General features: G+C 38.5%; 1 protein-coding gene across 1 annotated transcript in view; it reads right to left on the reverse strand.

The window, feature by feature from the left end:
- Window positions 1-18,591, reverse strand: part of NBAS (NBAS subunit of NRZ tethering complex) — a 191,790-nt gene that overhangs the window by 155,117 nt on the left and 18,082 nt on the right. Inside the window, exons 10-19 of the mRNA XM_086460475.1 lie at window positions 14,738-14,876; window positions 13,881-13,946; window positions 10,189-10,317; window positions 6,766-6,829; window positions 5,077-5,270; window positions 3,742-3,999; window positions 2,856-2,981; window positions 1,544-1,695; window positions 556-690; window positions 216-294 (exon numbers count right to left, since the gene is read on the reverse strand). Coding sequence (XP_086316601.1) covers window positions 216-294; window positions 556-690; window positions 1,544-1,695; window positions 2,856-2,981; window positions 3,742-3,999; window positions 5,077-5,270; window positions 6,766-6,829; window positions 10,189-10,317; window positions 13,881-13,946; window positions 14,738-14,876 — 1,342 coding nt within the window. The remainder of the gene's footprint in view (window positions 1-215; window positions 295-555; window positions 691-1,543; window positions 1,696-2,855; window positions 2,982-3,741; window positions 4,000-5,076; window positions 5,271-6,765; window positions 6,830-10,188; window positions 10,318-13,880; window positions 13,947-14,737; window positions 14,877-18,591) is intronic.

Here is an 18,591-nt window from a genome sequence, read left to right on the forward strand (position 1 = left end):
GCTGTCCATTTGCAACAGTGAAGCAGGAGAAAGGTGGTAGCTTGAACAGAAAACTGCTTACTTTTCTCAAGTGAGAGACTGTACCATTTCAAGACTATAAACAGTAATATGACAATATATAACAGAAAAGATATGATGATGTGACAAAAACGTTACAGGAATATCTATGCAATGATAACTCAGAAGAACTGTAGCCAGTTACCAAGTTTCCTCACCTCATAGGTTTCAAGGCGATCAAGGTAACTTAACAGCTTCAGCCTGCTACGGCAGAGTTCTTTCTGTTCCAGTGTCAGCCTGTGTTCAAAACAGGAATTTTCATGCTTGCAATTGATATCATACATGATGAAGACAATGGTTACACATTTAAATGACTGTGCACTGGACTAGATTAATAAATTAAGTAAACAGGGAACTTTGACACAATATAATGCCAGTTAAAATTTAAACCACTTTCCTATTAGGAATAACATATGTGAGAGTGATTATGTTCTTGCAACTGCATAATTATAATAAATCTGTAACTCTGAATAAAACATGGCCTAACATTTCATTTACTTTGAGAAGTTTACTGATAATAGCAGTTCTTGATGCTTCTTGGCCTCTTTTTCTTTTCTAGTATCCATTTCTTCATCTGGTGACAAAAAGTCTTCGTAGGGAATTTCAATGTCCACCTCCCCTGGTAAGATAAATCTGGAAGACAAAAACAACAACATAATCTATGCTGATTAAAAACAAACAAACAAACAACAGATAAGACAAACTTATTTTTGAACAAACATACTAAAAACAGCTTTCTGTTTATGTCTAGAGTAAAAATCTAAACTTTTATGAAAAAGGTGATACTGAGTTTTCCTGTTATAAAGCAGCAGACACTCATCACTAGCCAACAAGAGGCATCATCTCTTGTTTCCACCCCCCTCTAAAACAAACCAAAAAAACCAAACCACCAACGCACAGCTATGATGGTTGATAAAAGTTTCTAAATTCCACGGGTAGCACTGGGACTGGCAGCAGCTCTACTCTACTGCATACAATGGTTACAGATGACTGCAGAAAGAAAGAACAGCCTCTTCCCGCACCAGACACTGAATACTGAAGTGAATTGTCTCCGCGTGTATTTCCCCACTGACCCACCATGTTTTGCTTTGTTCCTCTCCCCACTTAACAACACAAGATCATTACAAAATAAGGCATACAAAAAAATGCATTTATAGGGGTAGTTGCAGCTTCCAGAAGAGGCAACAGAACCAGATTCTCATAGAAAAATAGTGACATCAGAAGTGCTCTATGGTGAGGAAAATTAAGGGAGATAAGATGCAGTACAAAACAGCAATTTTACCTTTTACAAAGTAAAATGAAAATAGATACCTTGTGGACAAATTTAGAACAGTTTGATTCAAAGCATCACCTTTCGTTACATCCTGCAAAAGCATCTTAACATTTTCATCAGTGGTTGATAAAAAAAATTTACCAAATTATTAGAAAAGACTCCATACACCATTCTTTAAAAAGAAAACAAACAAAAAAAATACTCTTCCCAAACCTGCCACCATCTTCTCCTTTTCCTATGGCCACAAGAGCTTCTAAGTCTGTGCCTTTTAAGCCATACTGAAGAAGCTTCTTAGCAGCATACGCATTCTCTGGAACTCTTTCCAAGCACTCGTGAAGAACCCATGCGCGTTTCTTAATTTTGCTCTGTCCAAGAACAGAAACATAGACACAATATTGTATGCTTCAACCCAAAGCAATGAAACTGGAGCTGTTAAAATCTTCTAATGTGTTTCTTCCACCTAAGAAAACGCCAAGTTAATCTGATAACTGACAATGTGAGCCAACAAAAGAGGCGACAATGCAAAAAACATAATTTCCCACAGAGTATATGTGGCAGAAAAGGGCATAGAAATGCCAAATGATTTAGCAGAACTTTCACAACAACTGGAACAGAAGTTATTATTTGTATTCCCTAATTAGCATCACTCGTCCTTACACTAAACAAAATGTGATGGTTTGGGGCTAAAATGCAGTTTTTATAAGCCAAGTGTATTCCACAATAGCAATACAGTGATTCACAGTATCAATCTCTTCGCATGCCAATAGGATTCTATGACAGAAAAGACACACCCCAGGGTCACAAAATATTATTGGTCTTATTTGCTGATCTTCAATTGAGACTACATGGCATACGGAGAATGGCTACTTGTAACAATCTTATTTTGACATTCAATTGATACCTGACTTAAAGAAACCCAAAAATTAGATAATATTTCTCTTGATCTCTTGGAAGAGTTTACCATATAGCAGCATCAGGTTGTGCAGCTTTGACAATGCTCATCTGCAGAGTTTGAAGTCTTTTTCCCAAGCCAAAAAAAAACCCATGTTGGATTCTACTGAAAAAGCTCCCAGTTACAGGTAGCAGAGTTCACTGTAAATTTTGTTATTCAAACTTTGCTATATAGCTATTGATATAACTTCACCTTCTCATTTAATTTTCTAAAATACTTGGAAGTTATTTAAATGCTTTGTATTTCAAATTATTATTATTCATTTGCCAGACAACAACCTACTGCTGCATGTGGAGGAGAGAAAACATCAGAGAAAGCCAGCTGCTATTAACAGAAATTAAAAGATACTTGAAAGGAAAGATTTCCATTAACTTCCAAGGTCTCCAGATCAGGCCTTCAGTTACATTAACAAGATCACTTTCACATGACATGAAATGGAATTTGCAGGACAGCTCTCCAAATTGCCACCAATTCAGGTTGCATAAATTAGAACACAACTGAGAATTCAATTTCTGCAAAGGTAACACAGCCATTCTGATAAGAAAGTCTAAAAGTCACAAGAAACAAACCCACCAAGTAGTCTTGAATTGAAGCAACATTAACAGCCGACTTCCTCCACTGTCTTTGATACACAAGATCAGAATCAAGGCCATATGCTTGAGCTAAAGACAAAGCTTCCCCATATTCTTCATTATCAATCTAAAAAGGAAACATGAAAATGAAAGCCATTTTATTTCCATATTTAACAATCCATTATTAATTCTGTGTGTTGAAACAGGTAGAGGAATAATCACTGCAGGTATGCTTAAGCAGGTAGAAAAGAGAATGGCTCAAGATACAAATGAGTAAGACTCAGATCTAGACACCTCTAGAAAACAAGAGATTTTTCCTCAAGAAAAAGGAAGAAGTTATTTAGGTAACTAGTATGACATCAGCACTCCCGGGAAACTCTTAATAGCTATTGAGTGGGCTGGATTACCGTGAAAGGAACTGAAATGGCCTAGACAAAGTACTGACTAGAGTGCTCTTAAAAATGAAGAGGTATCTGTTCAGTAAGAGTGAGTCACATGCCTAATTTGTATGTATGTCTGAAAAAACACATAAGTAAACTACATTCACATCGGAGTATGAGTTAACCCATTCCCTGGCCAATAACAAGCTAAACTAATTTCATTCAATGCATTTGCCAGGTCTTTAATTATTTGTAAACACTCACATGAGTACACTTCCATGTCTGGCCAAGCTAATGAGGCACAGTATTTCCTCAGTGATCTGCAAACTTCATCTTATTTGAACTATTATAATGCTAGTGTATAACAATGATCCCTTTAATTAGGTAACACAGTGGAAATATGTGCCTAAATCCTTCTGTTAAATACAGCAAGAATTAAAAGAAAAATTAGAAGTTCTTTCTAAATAAAGCTGATTAAGAGAGCTATCACCTTTCTTCTATACTTACTTTTCTCTGGTACAGTTCCTCTGGAGTCGTGGATCTCAAACTGACAAGGCGAAAATTCTTTGTAATAGTACGTGGACGTTTCCGTGGAGGAGCAAATCGTTCCATTTCTGTCACAAAGTACAGGCCTTGCTTTAGGTAGCCAAAATATCTGTCCTTAGCAGAAGCTTCATCATCTGAGTCCGAGTCATCTTCTCCCTCATCTTCATCACCAGGCCTGCTCTCCAAGCGTAATCTTTTTGGAGCAAGTTTTATCTCACACTGCACAGAAAATATGAATATAAAGCATCCTCCTAGCACACCTCAACTAGTTTGGTGAGAACTGAGAACATCTCCACTTCCAGTACTTCAAATTTCAGAATCAACATCATTCCCCCCTCTTCTTTAAGCCCTTTATTTCTCAGCTTGCTTAACATGCTCCACAAACCCTGACCGCGTCTGTCTCCAAATCTCACACTTCATCCGCTACCTACTGAATGAAGCAACAGTGGCGGCTTCTTAACAGTAACCCGCTGTTACACGACATGTCCTACACCCCAGAAAGGACAGAACTATGGACACATCTTCATACACTGTTACACAGCTTACTGCACTGTACAGCAGTGTTTTCAACTCTTAGCTATTCAAAGCAAGGTTTTCTGTTGAATACAAATGTAATATGCCAATCACTGGCTGTATCTTATTTACAGAATAATAAACTTTCCCAAAAACATGCATGCAAGCTTTGTACATATTGAGATATTCTGATAAATTTAAAACTTTTGTTTAAGATGTTTAAGACCTATTTCAGTGTAAGCCTTAGGGAAGAGTAATTTTCTCCATTTCAAAGAAAATTCCTGGTTAACCTTATTATGTTCTACTCCTTCCTGGAATCCTACTAAAGATGAACAAAAAATATCTCTCTTATATGGCTTTGTCTTAATTTAAGTGTGTTCCTCATTTCTTTTAAGTGTACTCCCTCTGTAAGAGGCACCTGTTTCAAAACGGGAGAGGGATGCTTGCCATATTCTTTAAATGCACTAATGTACAAAGCAGAGAAAACTGCCGACACAAACTGTTTCCTGCAGCAAGATTCCTCTCATTCAGATTCAGCCTTCTAGGAGTTTTGCTTCTACTCTCCAGAAGTCATTTGACAATCAAGTTTTTATTAAGACAGTTAAGACATTGCAAGTTCAGAATTTCCCTTAGAGATAAGGAAACAAAAATCACTTTTCCTACTAGTAATAACTTTTTTTTTTGTTAACCACACCATACACACAACACCCTTAGGATTACAGATACAAAAGCAAACTGTTCTACTGCATTTCAAAAAGGTATCTGCTTGTGCACATTGCTCACCTCCAGACTTAGAAATCCTCCATCATGAGCTGAAGTGACCTGAGGAGAACTCTCAAACCACTCACATGACTTTCCCAGCAAGTTTCTTAATGTCTTGACTGATGACACAGTCAACGCACCAGAGCAGCGAGCCAGGATGACAGAATTAGCTGCCCACCAATTTACATCTATCAGTGGGTAATAGGATTCTTTATCTAAAATAAACAAACAAATAAATAAGAATGCATCATACAAACAAAGATAACTTTAAACACCAGATAAGCACAGAAGTTACTTCAATTACTAAGAGATTTCATCTGATGGCCTAATTTAACAAACATTTATTATTGTAGATGCATCCTTGGTTCACTAAGTTTCTATTTTAGATCAATTGTATTTTACTAAATCAGTTCTGCATTTAGTAAAGCTGTTGAAGAAAAACAAAACTCACTTAATTGCAGATGTAATTAATTGTAATATTATTGGAAAAAGAATTCACAGTTAACTTGGTTACTTAACTTATTTACTTGCACAAAATATGACAAATTTTAGAGATTTGATAAAGACCTGCTTCAATACTTCTCAGGCCATCCTTGACCAAGTCTCCCTGGCAACAAACATAACACTGATGAAAATCAGAAAAGGCTACACTGCCTTTCAGGACAAGTGACAACTATGAATAAGGCTCCAGAAACAGCCTACAACCTGAGGTTGTTAAAAAGATTAAACCAACAAAACAAACAGTCAATGCAACTGAGGATGTAAGCAGTGTCATTTCTAAGACTGTCTTTATTATGGTAACTGGATGCTGGGACAAAATGTTCACCAGAGAGTTAGCTCAATTTGTTCACTACATCGTCATTTCCCACCTCTCTGATGAAAACCATCTTTCCCCAAACAGCACAGAGAAATAGATCAGCTTATCGCTTTTCTGCCACTTCCAGTGCTTAGTCAGCAGCCTACCCATGAAGGTCAAATGAGTTAATCCAAAGACAGAATAACCAGGGAAAACAGTACAAAGAAACAGGGATCTTTTAGTTACAGAGATGTATACAAGCAGTAGTGAATGGATCACAGAATCACGGAATGGAATCACGGAATGGCTATTGATCTTTGCACTCTTGTAAGAGCCAGGCAGTAAGCAGGTGATAAAGGGCTGCACACAGTGGCCTGAATTTGGGGAAAAGAATAGAGAGACTGACATAAGGCAAATTCAGTTGGAGGAAACAAAGTCCCCTTGTTTTAGAATTTGAAACTAATATCTTTAAATTACCTTAGCTTTCAAGATTTATTACATATTAATAGAAAGAAAAGGTAAAGATATGTTTAGGTTTTAGACTGTCTACTCTAATAATGGTCACCTACAGTATTATGATGCAGAGGCTTCTGATACAAGCTGAGATGTCTGCTGAATGTTCTGCATTCTACAGAGTCATCATCACATTATTAATAATAAATGAAGTCCTGTACTAATTGAAATATTGTCTTATTTGTGGTTATGGCTACAAAAGTATTCCTAAGAGGGGATTTAAAAAAAACCCTATTGTGACACTCATTTAGCTATGCCATGCTACAAATTCAAATCATACAGGCGACTTTGGCAACTGTTCTAACAGAGATTCAATTAAGCCATTTCAGGCCTTTGTATATTTGTGTAAGTATTTTTAACTACACAATGGTATAAAATAATGATCTAACTGTGCCACATACCTTTTATTTTCTTTCTTTTTTCACTAGAGAGTCTCCAGTTTGGGTTGATCTCATCATAACCTGGCTAAAAAAGTAATAAGCAAGACAAATAAAAGGATTATATGCAAGAAATTCATTGTAATGCAGACAATCTGTTTATTTACTCTATTGTTCACCATAAATTCAAACTTTTCCTGAACATAAAACATACAGATGCTGTAGTGACATTGTACTTTTCTCCAGACAGTTAAATTATTAAAAAAAAAAAAATTCATAGCAAAATAGACTTCTGGATTCCTAAAACACCATATTAGAAAACAAAGAGTACCATCAGAGCCGGCCTAGTCAGCATCAAACAGCAATCATACCCTAAAGATTTCTGAAATAAAGGCTCTCCAGCAACCAGAAGCTCCCCAAGTGTTTGCTTTTCATGTCTCTACATGGAACTGCAAGTGTATAAAAGAATCATCTCCAAAATAGCCCTCCTCTTCATTCTGTGTAGTGTTCCTGAGTACCGGCCTAGTACACTGCTCTAAGTATTTACTCTGGTTATTTTTGTAATTAGCCCCTTCCAAGACTAATGCAGCAAGAGAAGCAGCATTATTTAATGATGCACTGCAACGTTTAGAATAAGTAAGCTGTTGCTGGGTTATTTTTTTAAACTTTATTTAGTAGAATCAGAATACACGGGAACCACACAAATACAGATGAAAGTAATCCTGCCCCTAACTGCAATACAATGGAAGCACAAGAAGAGTATACGGCTTAGAAAACTGAAGCAGGTTTGGGATTTTCAGACTTAATTTTTAGTAGAAAGAGAAGGGTCTACTAATTAACAGCAAACATGAGGCCACTTTAGTTAATTTAACAAATATGTTTGGGTGACAATTAAGTAGGAATCACACACATTATGAAAATAACCATTATACTTGGACACTAGTTTCACCTACAAAAATCATTCTGAAAACAGCGAAATCCTGAATACTGCTTTATATCACCCTCACTAAATGATAACCAGATTCTGAAAACTGGTTCAGAATATTATTGTTAAAAACAAAGAAAAAAAAAATAGAAGAAGAATTCACTGTAAGCATCCTCGAGCAAAATCTGTATTCTCACAAAAATCTGAAGTGTGCACTAAAACCAGATAAATAATATGTGTCCATATACACGCACCACATTTTTGTCAACACTGGAGCAGAATTTTTGCTTGCTTGTTTTTTGTTTTTTAAAAGTTCTTTCCCAAATAATCTGGAACTACATTTCTGTGGTGGGTTGATGCAACCCAGCAGCTAAGCACTATACAGCCACTAACTCACTCCCCTCCCCAGTGGGAGAATGTAGGGAGAGCAAAAGCAAGAAGAGTCATGTGTCAAGACAAAGACAGCTTAATAAGCAAGGAAAACTGGGGCAGGAGGCAAACAAAACCAACAAGTGATGCAAAGGCAATCATTCACTATCTCCCACAAGCAGACTGATGCCCACCCAGTCTCTGAGCCATGGCTACCCACCCAAAACCTCCCCCTGCTCTGTTTTTATTGCTGATCAGTATGTTATATGGTATGGAATACCCCTTCTGCCAGCTGGAGTCAGCTATCCAGGCTGTGCCCCCTCCCAGATTGTTGTGCATCCCCTAACTACTCATTGGGAGACAACAGTGAGAAAGAGAGAAGGCCTTGAAGCCGTGTAAGCGCTACTGAGCAACAGTGGAACACTGGTGTGTAATCAACGCTGCTTTGGTTACAAATCCAAAACCTAGCACCATATAGGCTGCTGTGAAGAAAAGGAACTCCATCGCAGCCAGACCCAGAACAGTTTCCCCAAATACCTGACTGCTAACTTGTAAGAACAACAACTTAAGCTACACAACACCACAACCATGTTTCCAAGTCAGAAGTCTTGCTCTTGCAGTCAGATTAAAATCTTAACAGCACACCAGTGTTGTTCAGGATGGCAACATACCATTATCTCTACATTTATTAACTTCCATCTTTCCTACAGTCAAATTTTTTGGCCTATTTCTTTTGTAATTTTTCTTGAAAACGTTCATTTAACTTCAGTCATCATGATATCCAAAGGAAGAAGCCTGCCTTCATTGTGTCCTCTTCCTCATTATAGAAGCCTACGCCTACATGTAAAGTCAAGGAAGTGTTTTGTTGTGGACCTTATAGTACCTACTGCACAATGCATTAACTGCAGAGAAATTCAATATAGTGTGGGAAAAAGCTGTCTGTGTTTCATATGAATGCACAAACTTGAAGAATTTAAAACAGTTTGAGAACTGGAGGAAGTATTTTTGCTCTGGAATTTCTAAAGGAGTCAATACACTGTGCAAACATTTACCCTGCAAAACGAAATTATAGAGAAGAATCAGAAACTGCAAATATTGAACAATAACATAACACATAGATTTATTAATCAGCATATGCACTAAAACACAATTGTTTACTACTAAGTAGCAAATGCTTCATTCTACATTAATTTTCTAATAAGAAACACACTTATTTACAATAAAATCATCTGAGATCAATACTGTGTAGGAAATATTGGTGGTAATTTGCACCATATATGTCTAGTGACCAAAGATCCCGTTACTGGTTACTCTGCTTGGACTTGATGTCAGTTCATGTCTTGCAGGTTTAGAACATAACACAACACACAGTACTTCCAGTGAAAAGCCTTTCCATATCTATTAGTGAAGATATTAATGGGAGTAAAACTAGAATACTTCACAGATTACTGTGCAACATTTCAGATTTGTCACTTTTCAATATGCAGATATATTTTCCCCAGCAAAATAAGTGTTATTTTTACCCAAAGAGGGTATTTATTATTTGGAATTATCTTTGAAAACTAGTTAGTTTTCAATTCCAGTGTTTAAATTCATGCTAGTCACATAAAAGTTTGCCAGTGTCTGGGCAAACTAACTAACTTCAGTTCCCCTACTTAGTTTTGCAAACAATTCCTGTAGAACGTACGTGACTTACTAATACCAATCCAATCAACAAACTACTCTAGAGCATTATCTCGTAGAAGGTATGGTAAACTTTGTAGGAGGAACAGATGAACACATTAGACACTCAGGCGAATTTCTTTTCAACCATTCAAACAAAGTTACCCATGTTGGCCTCCACACATTCTAAAACAGCATTGCAGTCTACCTTTACCAGCGTTACCCACTTGGCAACAAAATGCCTCATGAAAAAATTCACCACAACACAACTGGTTCTTTTTCTTAATTTTTAAAGTTTATGGATTATAGTTAAAACATAGAAAGATCATTATAAAAGCAAATACAAGGCTCTTTAAAAACACGGAATTGATTGGAAAGATAGTATGTAGTTCAAGCATAATTACCTGAACTGCTCTCATCTCCTAGGAAGACACATCTCCAGAGGATTAAGATAGATACTACAAGTTTCTAAGCATCCACATCCATCTTACCTGATAAGTTTGGTCCCATTCTCCTTGTTGTCTGAGAGATGGAATAGACCAGATAGTCAGTTTTCCTGAGAAATGAATAGCCGCCAGAAGAGCTCCATCAGGAGAAAGGCTCATCTTGAAAACTCCATCCTGCCAAACATTATGTCAGCAAGTAAAAAAACCCAAACAACAAAAACATCCCCCCCACACACAAAGGAATACCCAAAAAACCCATCAAACTATTTTTTCTATTTTATGAAAAAAAAAATTGTAGTCTTCCATCCTGAAAATTTAACACGCTTTAAATTTTTTTAAAAACTATGCTAAAGGTCAGAATAAAGGTAAAATATCAGTTGTAGCATGGAAGAGTAAAAACAACCTGTATAAAGGAAGCACGCTACCATAACACAAACAAATCTTCAGGAATGTGGACTTCTGTATCACACAGTTATACAGCAAATAAAAACAGAAAGTGCAGCATTCCTGGGAGAACACTGCCTACAGCAATGCAAAGCTACTTGTAGGAAAAACTGCAGGTTGTTCTCTGTTCAGAGAAAGCATTCAGAGCCTGTTCCCTACTGTCCTGCCTCGCAGAGCCACCTAAAGAAAACTGTTACCAAAACACAACTTAGTACATCTCTTCCTCCCTGGGAGCAAACTTTTGGGTGGGCATTATTACAAGGAAAAAAAAAAAAATAAAAAAAAAAGGCAGATACCAGAGATAGAGAGGTGAAGAGATCTTGGAGGAGCACGATACTGAATTGGAATTTAAGTATCTCTTGGGTAACAACAGACTAAGCATCAACACAACAAACATCAGATTAAGTCCATACAGGTGAAATAATTCAACATCTGTAAGAAAACTTCGTCATGGCTACAATAATTCTCCTGGATGAAGTTCTCCTTCAGCTCTGGATCTCTTAAGAGGCAAAATATACTTCTAACAAAATATTTCCTTAAGGATTCACAATCTCCCATACAATTAAAATGGGACCGCTATCCTATTTCCACAAGACAAGAACCTGTAAATATACACTCAATTTTTAAGTCAAACTTAGTGCCACCGGCCATGCATAACAATTTCTAAAAATACAATTTATATTTATTCCCCCTGCCCCCAACACAGCTTCTATGTTTTCAGAGAGATCATTAGGTTCTCAGAGTCTTCACTGAAAGACAGCAGGATGTAGATTCCTGTTTATATAATCCTGTAGATTATACTGTTTATAAAACCCCACTTAGTGCAGTTCACTTTTAAAAACTTCCTAATAAAGATTCATCCTACAGTAATATTAGAACTGTCCAAGTCTGCACTAATCAATTTTTAAACTGGCGCCTCTCCTCTTGGAGAATGCCCCAACATAAATGAAGTACCAAAAGTTACCAGACATCCACATGATTAAGAAGTTTTAGTGGTGTTTCTATAGCACATTAGATAGGCATCATTTGAAGATAACAATATTCTTTTAGGGTATTTTTGTTTGTTTGGGGTTTTTTTTTATTATTTTTATTTTATTTCTTAGGCTGTTTCAGGTTCTAGCTATGCCACAGAAACAATGACAATCAAGTAATCTGCTCTCTGTTGTACAGTGGTTTGCAGCCTAAATCCAAGCTTAAAATGTGTTTTTAATTGAAAAGGACAGCATTATCAAGTTTTTTTAAAACCAATTAAGAATTATTTATATCAGAAAAATTTCTTAAGTATTCTCATTATATTCTCAAGCAGCTAGAGTACTGCAGTCCCTACTGTAGTTTGCCAAGGGATTGTACGTGCGTGCTAATGGCAATTCTCTCCTTACAAATCAATTTGCATGCACAGAGGACAAAGAACAAGACTGTTAAAGGACTTAGAAACATACAGCTGAAATATATAACCCATTCAGATAAATGATCAGTGGAACACATCACAGATCTTACCAAAAAAAAAAAAAGAAGAAAAAAGTTAAACATTTACTCAGTAGTCAGTAATCATTCTCTCGCTGTTAAATTTAGATGTTGAGTAGCCATTAACACATTCAAATTTACCAGCCAAACATTGTTATCTACAGAGATTAATCAGTCCCTTGGCAAAGCATGCAATGCTGCCTCAGTAAACAGCTTCTTTAAAAGGAAACTGCAGAACAAGACACTGAAAACCTCAGCAGGTTTGCACTTCACATTTTGTAAATGTCATTCAAGTTAGCCACACTAAGAATCAAATCCCAATGCAGCTAGTTTTAACATACAAGTCCTCTAGCTGCTGTGTCTGTCATATTGTAACACTGCTGCCAATTTCCCAGGAAGAACACAAACTATACCTCACATATTTAAACCACAATCTCTGAAATTGGATTAAAACATTCAAGGATGAATAACAATCCCTGCTTTTCTTTGTAAATTTAATACTGGCAAGTGTAATGAAGTTAAAGTTTAGTACACCTACACTCAATACTAGCCTTCCAGCAAAAAAAGTGTACTTCAGCTTTCTCTTTTCTATTTTCAGTGAAAGAAATAAAATTTCTCCCCATTCCACCCTTGAGAGAAATCCAGAAAGATTTGTTTTCCCCTTCCAATCGAGCATGCAATTTCTTCTTTTAACCAGTCACCAAAACATCGAAAAAATCTATTAAGGTCATTTCCAAAGTCCATATAACTTCAGACCAGCCATTTTTTCCTCTCAGGAGGATACAGTGAGGGTGGGAGACAGATTCTTTACTGTTCTTTCATTGTAAAGCAAATGAAGCGAAAATTTTTTTTTTTTTTTTTTTTTACAAGGAGGGAAAGGGGAATTAAAAAGGGAATGAAGCGAAGGCTACACAGGACTAGTAGATAAGAGATAGGAGAAGGTGGTGCAGTACTGCACAAGTAGCTCCTAAGGCATGTAGAAGAAAGCCACTAGCACTGTGCACAAAGCCTTAGAAATACAGAAAGCACACACCTACACCTCAGCATGACACGCTCACTCATTCAGGGGAGAGGAGAACACAAGACCCACACCCAGGGTTTGTTAAGAACAAATTGATTCCGACCAGCAGTTTCATCAGGTTCGCGTGCATCCTGGTAGAAGTCTGACCCATAATAAACCTTTGAAGCTACTTCGCAAAATGTTTCCATAGCATCTCAAAACCGACAGTAAAAATCAAGTCTTTGTGTCTGCCTACTAAAGCCACAAATCATTAGTTTGAACCCACTCACTTTTCCTTCCCCACATCATATGAAAATCTTGCGCTGTAAGGTGAGGGGGCTTTTGTTTGTTTTCTAGTGTGAGTGAGGTACTGCGAAGCATGGGCTTTGTTCCTCTTATTCCTCTCCAGGGCACATATTTGAGAAACGCTGTAACAACCTACTCTCTTCTTGTAGAACACGGTAACACCCCTAACTGCTATGATCATTATATCCATTAACAAATAACTAGGTGGCTTTTTACACCTTTTTTCAATAAGAGTTTACATTTAATCTTGAACTCTACATCTCTAAACCTGTTCCTGTCAGTATGTTGAAAACCCAAGATTCAAGCTTCAGCAGATGAACTAATTGGATTTTTAAAAAAGCCAAATAAATGGCAAGCTACTCCATTTAATGCTAAAAGCTTATTATTCTTGATAAGTTTTATAGAAACGTTCATTCTTAAATTGCATAAACTAGAAACTACTTTCAATCAGTCTCTCATGCAGTCATTAACGAACAATTATGTTAGTAAAATACATTTCTGAGATAGACGTAGACCTTGATACCTGTTCTGTTCCCCGCCTGCTGTAAAATCTTAAATTCATAATCCTTAATAATCCTCTTCTCTGTGCCTGTAAGAAGAGAAACACATCATACAATGAAAGGCAACCTCACACATTGCTTCACGCACCAAAAACTAAGTCATACTTAAAGCACTGGAACAACTCTTCAGGATTCTTTAAGCTTCCATAAGACTGCCTACTTTAAAACAATGCAAGGATAATAAAATGCAGTTCGTACAACTTTTCCCATTTCATTAGGTATGTAATATGTCATAGAAAAGCACTGCCCATTTGCAATGAAATTAACAGCTCCCTTTTAATACCAAGCAATACCTACATAAGAGTAAATACTGGCATTTATCCTAGTCTATTGTAAATTTATTTCAGTATATCCACACTGTAGTTGTTACCAAATCAAACATTTACTTCTACTAGAAGCAAAAGAAATCAAGAGTCAAGACTTAAACTGAAACATTTATTTCAGCTGTGCTGCCTTTTGGTATGAAGCAATAAAAACACAAAAATAACTGGACTTTTTTTTCCAGCAAAGCCAGGTAACATATCCCAGTAAACAACTAAGGAGTTTATGTATTTCCACGCTACCATTTTTTTGTCATTTCCTGTTGTTTTGGATTTTTTTTTTTTAAATCACAAGTGACAACCAAGAACTTAAAAGTTCAAACCATACTATAGAAAAAGCAAAAATAGACAAATGCTGGGGGGTGGGGATAACTTATCAGAAGTTCACACCATAGCTTACAAAATAGCAAAACATGGCATTAAATTCTTCTTTCTAAACGACGTTCATATTGAACTTCCAGTTACAATATTCATCTAGTAAAATGAGGAAACATACTTACTGTTCTAATGTCATCTTCATAACTAGTGACCTCTTTATAATGGGGGGAGCCTGACAGAACTCTCCAAGCAGATATCCCACAACCAGTTGCTTTAGATACTCCATCTTCATCTGTTTCACAGCCTCCTACAAGAAGAAGTCTGAAAAATATATAAAGGCATATTATGGTTTCATATACCGCCACATAAATGGGGTTTTTTCAATTGTCTTAAGTCAGACCTACAGCAGTTTGCTTGCAATAACAAAAAGACTAAGATACCTAACAGCCTCAATTAGCTTTGTTTGTCAATAAACACCCTGAAGTTTAAAAAGACTTAAATATTACTTGAGTAACACTTGTTATTTGTGGCGTTTAACCCTACCCATTCTCATCTCTAGCTTTCCAAATAAAACATAATTCCCAACATTTAAAATAAAATATGTCTGGCTACAAATTTGAGTTTCTCCCCTACCCACAAAGAATGATAACAATTACAGCTTAAGCTTATGAAAAGTCCTGGTCATTCTGTTTAAGCATTAGGTTTCCATTTATTCAGATATGGTACAAAAGCTACTTCTCTTTTATTGAGGAACTGAATGTGTCAAGGTTTTTCAGTTTTGTTTTCTAAAGCCACTCTACCAATCATAAATATGCATGCAACAATTTCCTTACACACAACAGATGACAATTTAAAAACTTTGAGGGAACTCTTACAATTATTGCTGATTACCACTAAAATGTATCAAAATATTTTCCCTTGAAGCCCTTTCACCTTACTAACAAGCAGTTTTATATTTAACTGATTATTACTTTGATAAAAACTTTGATAACAGATGTCTAAGTTAGTCAGATAGAACAACCTATCGAAAAGTAAAGAATCTGCAAAAAAAGGCACGGACAGGAAAAGCCAGAAGTTCGGCCCTGAGAACACTCCTTTATCAGTTTTCTAAGTCTGCGTTACTCTTGAAATGCTCTACCACCTAGCGGCTGACGTTCATATAGCTCTCAGCTGTGATCTCAGTGTTTTTCCAAACATTTCCTGTAAAAGTCAACTGAAGGAAAAACATAAGAAAAAAAAAATTTCCTTCCACGTTTAATCCTCTAAGACGTCAATAAAAGTTATTCAATGTTCCTAGGTCTCATGCTAGTCACAAACATACAGCAAGATGACTTATACTATGGATGCTTACAGTCTGTTACCGTTCTTAAGAGTTTCAGTTACATTGTAGTGTAAACAGTTGCCTAAGACAGCAAAACAGAAACCACTTTCAGCATCTTCCCCAAGGACAGCAATTGGAGACTCTCAATCTACCGTCATAATTAACAGGAAAACGGGTAATTTTGCATTGTTCTTATGATAAGAAAGTAAAGCAGAGCACAGCTAAGGGTAATAAGGAGGCAGTTGGTGACAACCAACATGGCTTCACCAAGGGCAAATCACACCTGACAAATCTGGTGGCCTTCTATGATGGGGTTACAGCATTGACAGATAATGGAACAGCAACTGACATCATCTACCTGGACTTCTACAAAGCCTTCAACACTGTCCTGCACAACATCCTTGCCTTTAAACTGGAGAGACATGGATTTGATGGATGGACCACCCGGTGGATAAGGAATTGGCTGGGTGGTTGCACTCAAAGAGCCAGGGTCAACAGCTCGATGTCCGAGCGGAGACCAGTGACAAGTGTGTTCCTCAGGGATCAGTACTAGGACTGGTGCTATTTAACATCTTTGTTGGCAACATGGACAGTGGGATTGAGTGCACCCTCAGCAAGTTTGCCAATGACCCCAAGCTGTGTGGTGAGGTCAACACACTGGAGGGAAGGGATGCCATCCAGAGGGACCTTGACAGGCTGGAGAGGTGGGCCTGTGCAAACCTCATGGAGTTCAACAAGGCCAAGTGCAAAGTCCCGCACATGGGCTGGGGCAATCCCAAGCACAGATACAGGCTGGGCGATGAGTGGATACAGAGCAGTCCTGGGGAGAAGGACTTGGGGGTGCTGGTGGATGAAAAACTGAGTATGACCCAGCAATGTGTGCTCACAGCCCAGAAAGCCAATCACATCCTGGGCTGCATCAAAAGAAGTGTGGCCAGCAGCTCAGGGGACGTGTTTCTGCCCCTCTGCTCTGCTCCCATGAGATCCCACCTGCAGTGCTGTGTGCAGCTCTGGGGCCCCCAGCACAAGACAGACATGGACCTGTTGGAGTCAGTCCACAAAGATGATCAGGGGGCTGGAGCACCTCCCCTATGAGGACAGGCTGAGAGAGTTGGGCTTGTCCTGCCTGGAGAAGAGAAGGCTCTGGGGAGACCTTATAGCGGCCTTCCAGTACTTCAAGGGGGCCTACAGGAACTGTGGGAAGGGACTCTTGATTGGGGGGAGTAGTGACAGGACAAGGGGTAATGGTTTCAAACTGAAAGAGGGGAGATTTAGATTAGATATTAGGAACTTGGAAAACAATAATACATGAGGTACAGCCATCAACAAGCAACACTGTTCTCAGAATCACACAAAGTATTTTTATATCAAATTTTCTGCTGATTACTGGGGAAAAGCACACTTGGGAATTTCACAGATTAAATGTCATACACTTAATCCATTTGTGGGCTTCCCTTCCACATATTTTTTTATTGTCCTTCTTCCTGATGTTTCTGTTCTGGAACTTTCCTCTGCCTATGCTTATTCTATCAGAGAAGCTTGACACGCTGCCACTGACCCAAGAACCTAACAGCTGCCTCCAAGTTGTACAAAAGCCATCTTTTAGACATGCTACATAGTTCTTCTGAGGAGCTTCACTTACAAACAAGGAAGTAACATGTTTTCAAATATCTGGCAGCACATAACTATGTAACAGGTCTGCGTGGCAAGGTTTTGGTAGCGGGGGGGTTATAGGGGGTAGCTTCTGTGAGAAGCTGTTAGAAGTTTCCCCTATGTCAGATGCAGCCAATGCCAGCTGACTAAGACGGACCCACCGCTGGCCAAGGCCGAGCCCATCAGCGACAGCGTTTTTCACCTCTGTGATAACGTATTTAAGAGAGCGAAGAAGCTGTTGCTCAGCAGTAATTGCAGCGAGTGAGAGGAGTGAGAATATGGGAGAGAAACGTCCCGCAGACACCAAGGTCAGTGCAGAAGGAGGGGGAGGAGATGCTCCAGGCGCCGGAGCAACGATTCCCCTGCGGCCTGTGGTGAAGACCGTGGTGAGACAGGCTGTGCCCCTGCAGCCCATGGGCGGTGGAGCAGATGACTGCCTACACCCCGTGGAGGGCCCCCACACCGGAGTAGGTGGATGCCTGAAGGAAGCTGTGACCCCGTGGGAAGCCTGCACCGGAGCAGGCTCCTGGTAGGACCTGTGGCCCGTGGAGAGAGAGAAGCCCACGCTGGAGCAGGTTTGCTGCTAGAGACCCCATGAGGGGGGGTCCCACGCTGGAGTAGTCGGTTCCTGAAGGACTGCACACCATGGAGGAGACCCACGTTGGAGCAGTTCACGAAGAACTGAACACGTGGGAGGACTCACGCTGGAGAAGTCATGGAGGACTTTCTCCCATGAAAAGGGACCCCACATTGGAGCAGGAGAAGTGTGTGAGGAGTCCTCCCCCTGCGGAGGAAGGAGCGGCAGGAACAACAGAGTGATGAACTGACCCCAACCCCCATTCCCTGTTCCCCCCTCAGGGGGGGCAGGAGGGAGAGAAATCAGGATCAAAGTTAAGCCCAGGAAAGGAGGGAGGGGTGTGGGGAAGGTGTTTTAAGATTTGGTTTTATTTCTCATTACTCCTCTCTCAGTTAATTGGTAATAAATTACATTTTCTTGACATCGAGTCTGTTTTGCCTGTGACAGTAAATGCTGAGTGATCTCCCTGTCCTTCTGTCAACCCC

The sequence above is a fragment of the Leptosomus discolor genome, chromosome 2, assembly GCF_034619465.1.
Source record: "Leptosomus discolor isolate bLepDis1 chromosome 2, bLepDis1.hap2, whole genome shotgun sequence".
NCBI lineage: Eukaryota > Metazoa > Chordata > Aves > Leptosomiformes > Leptosomidae > Leptosomus > Leptosomus discolor.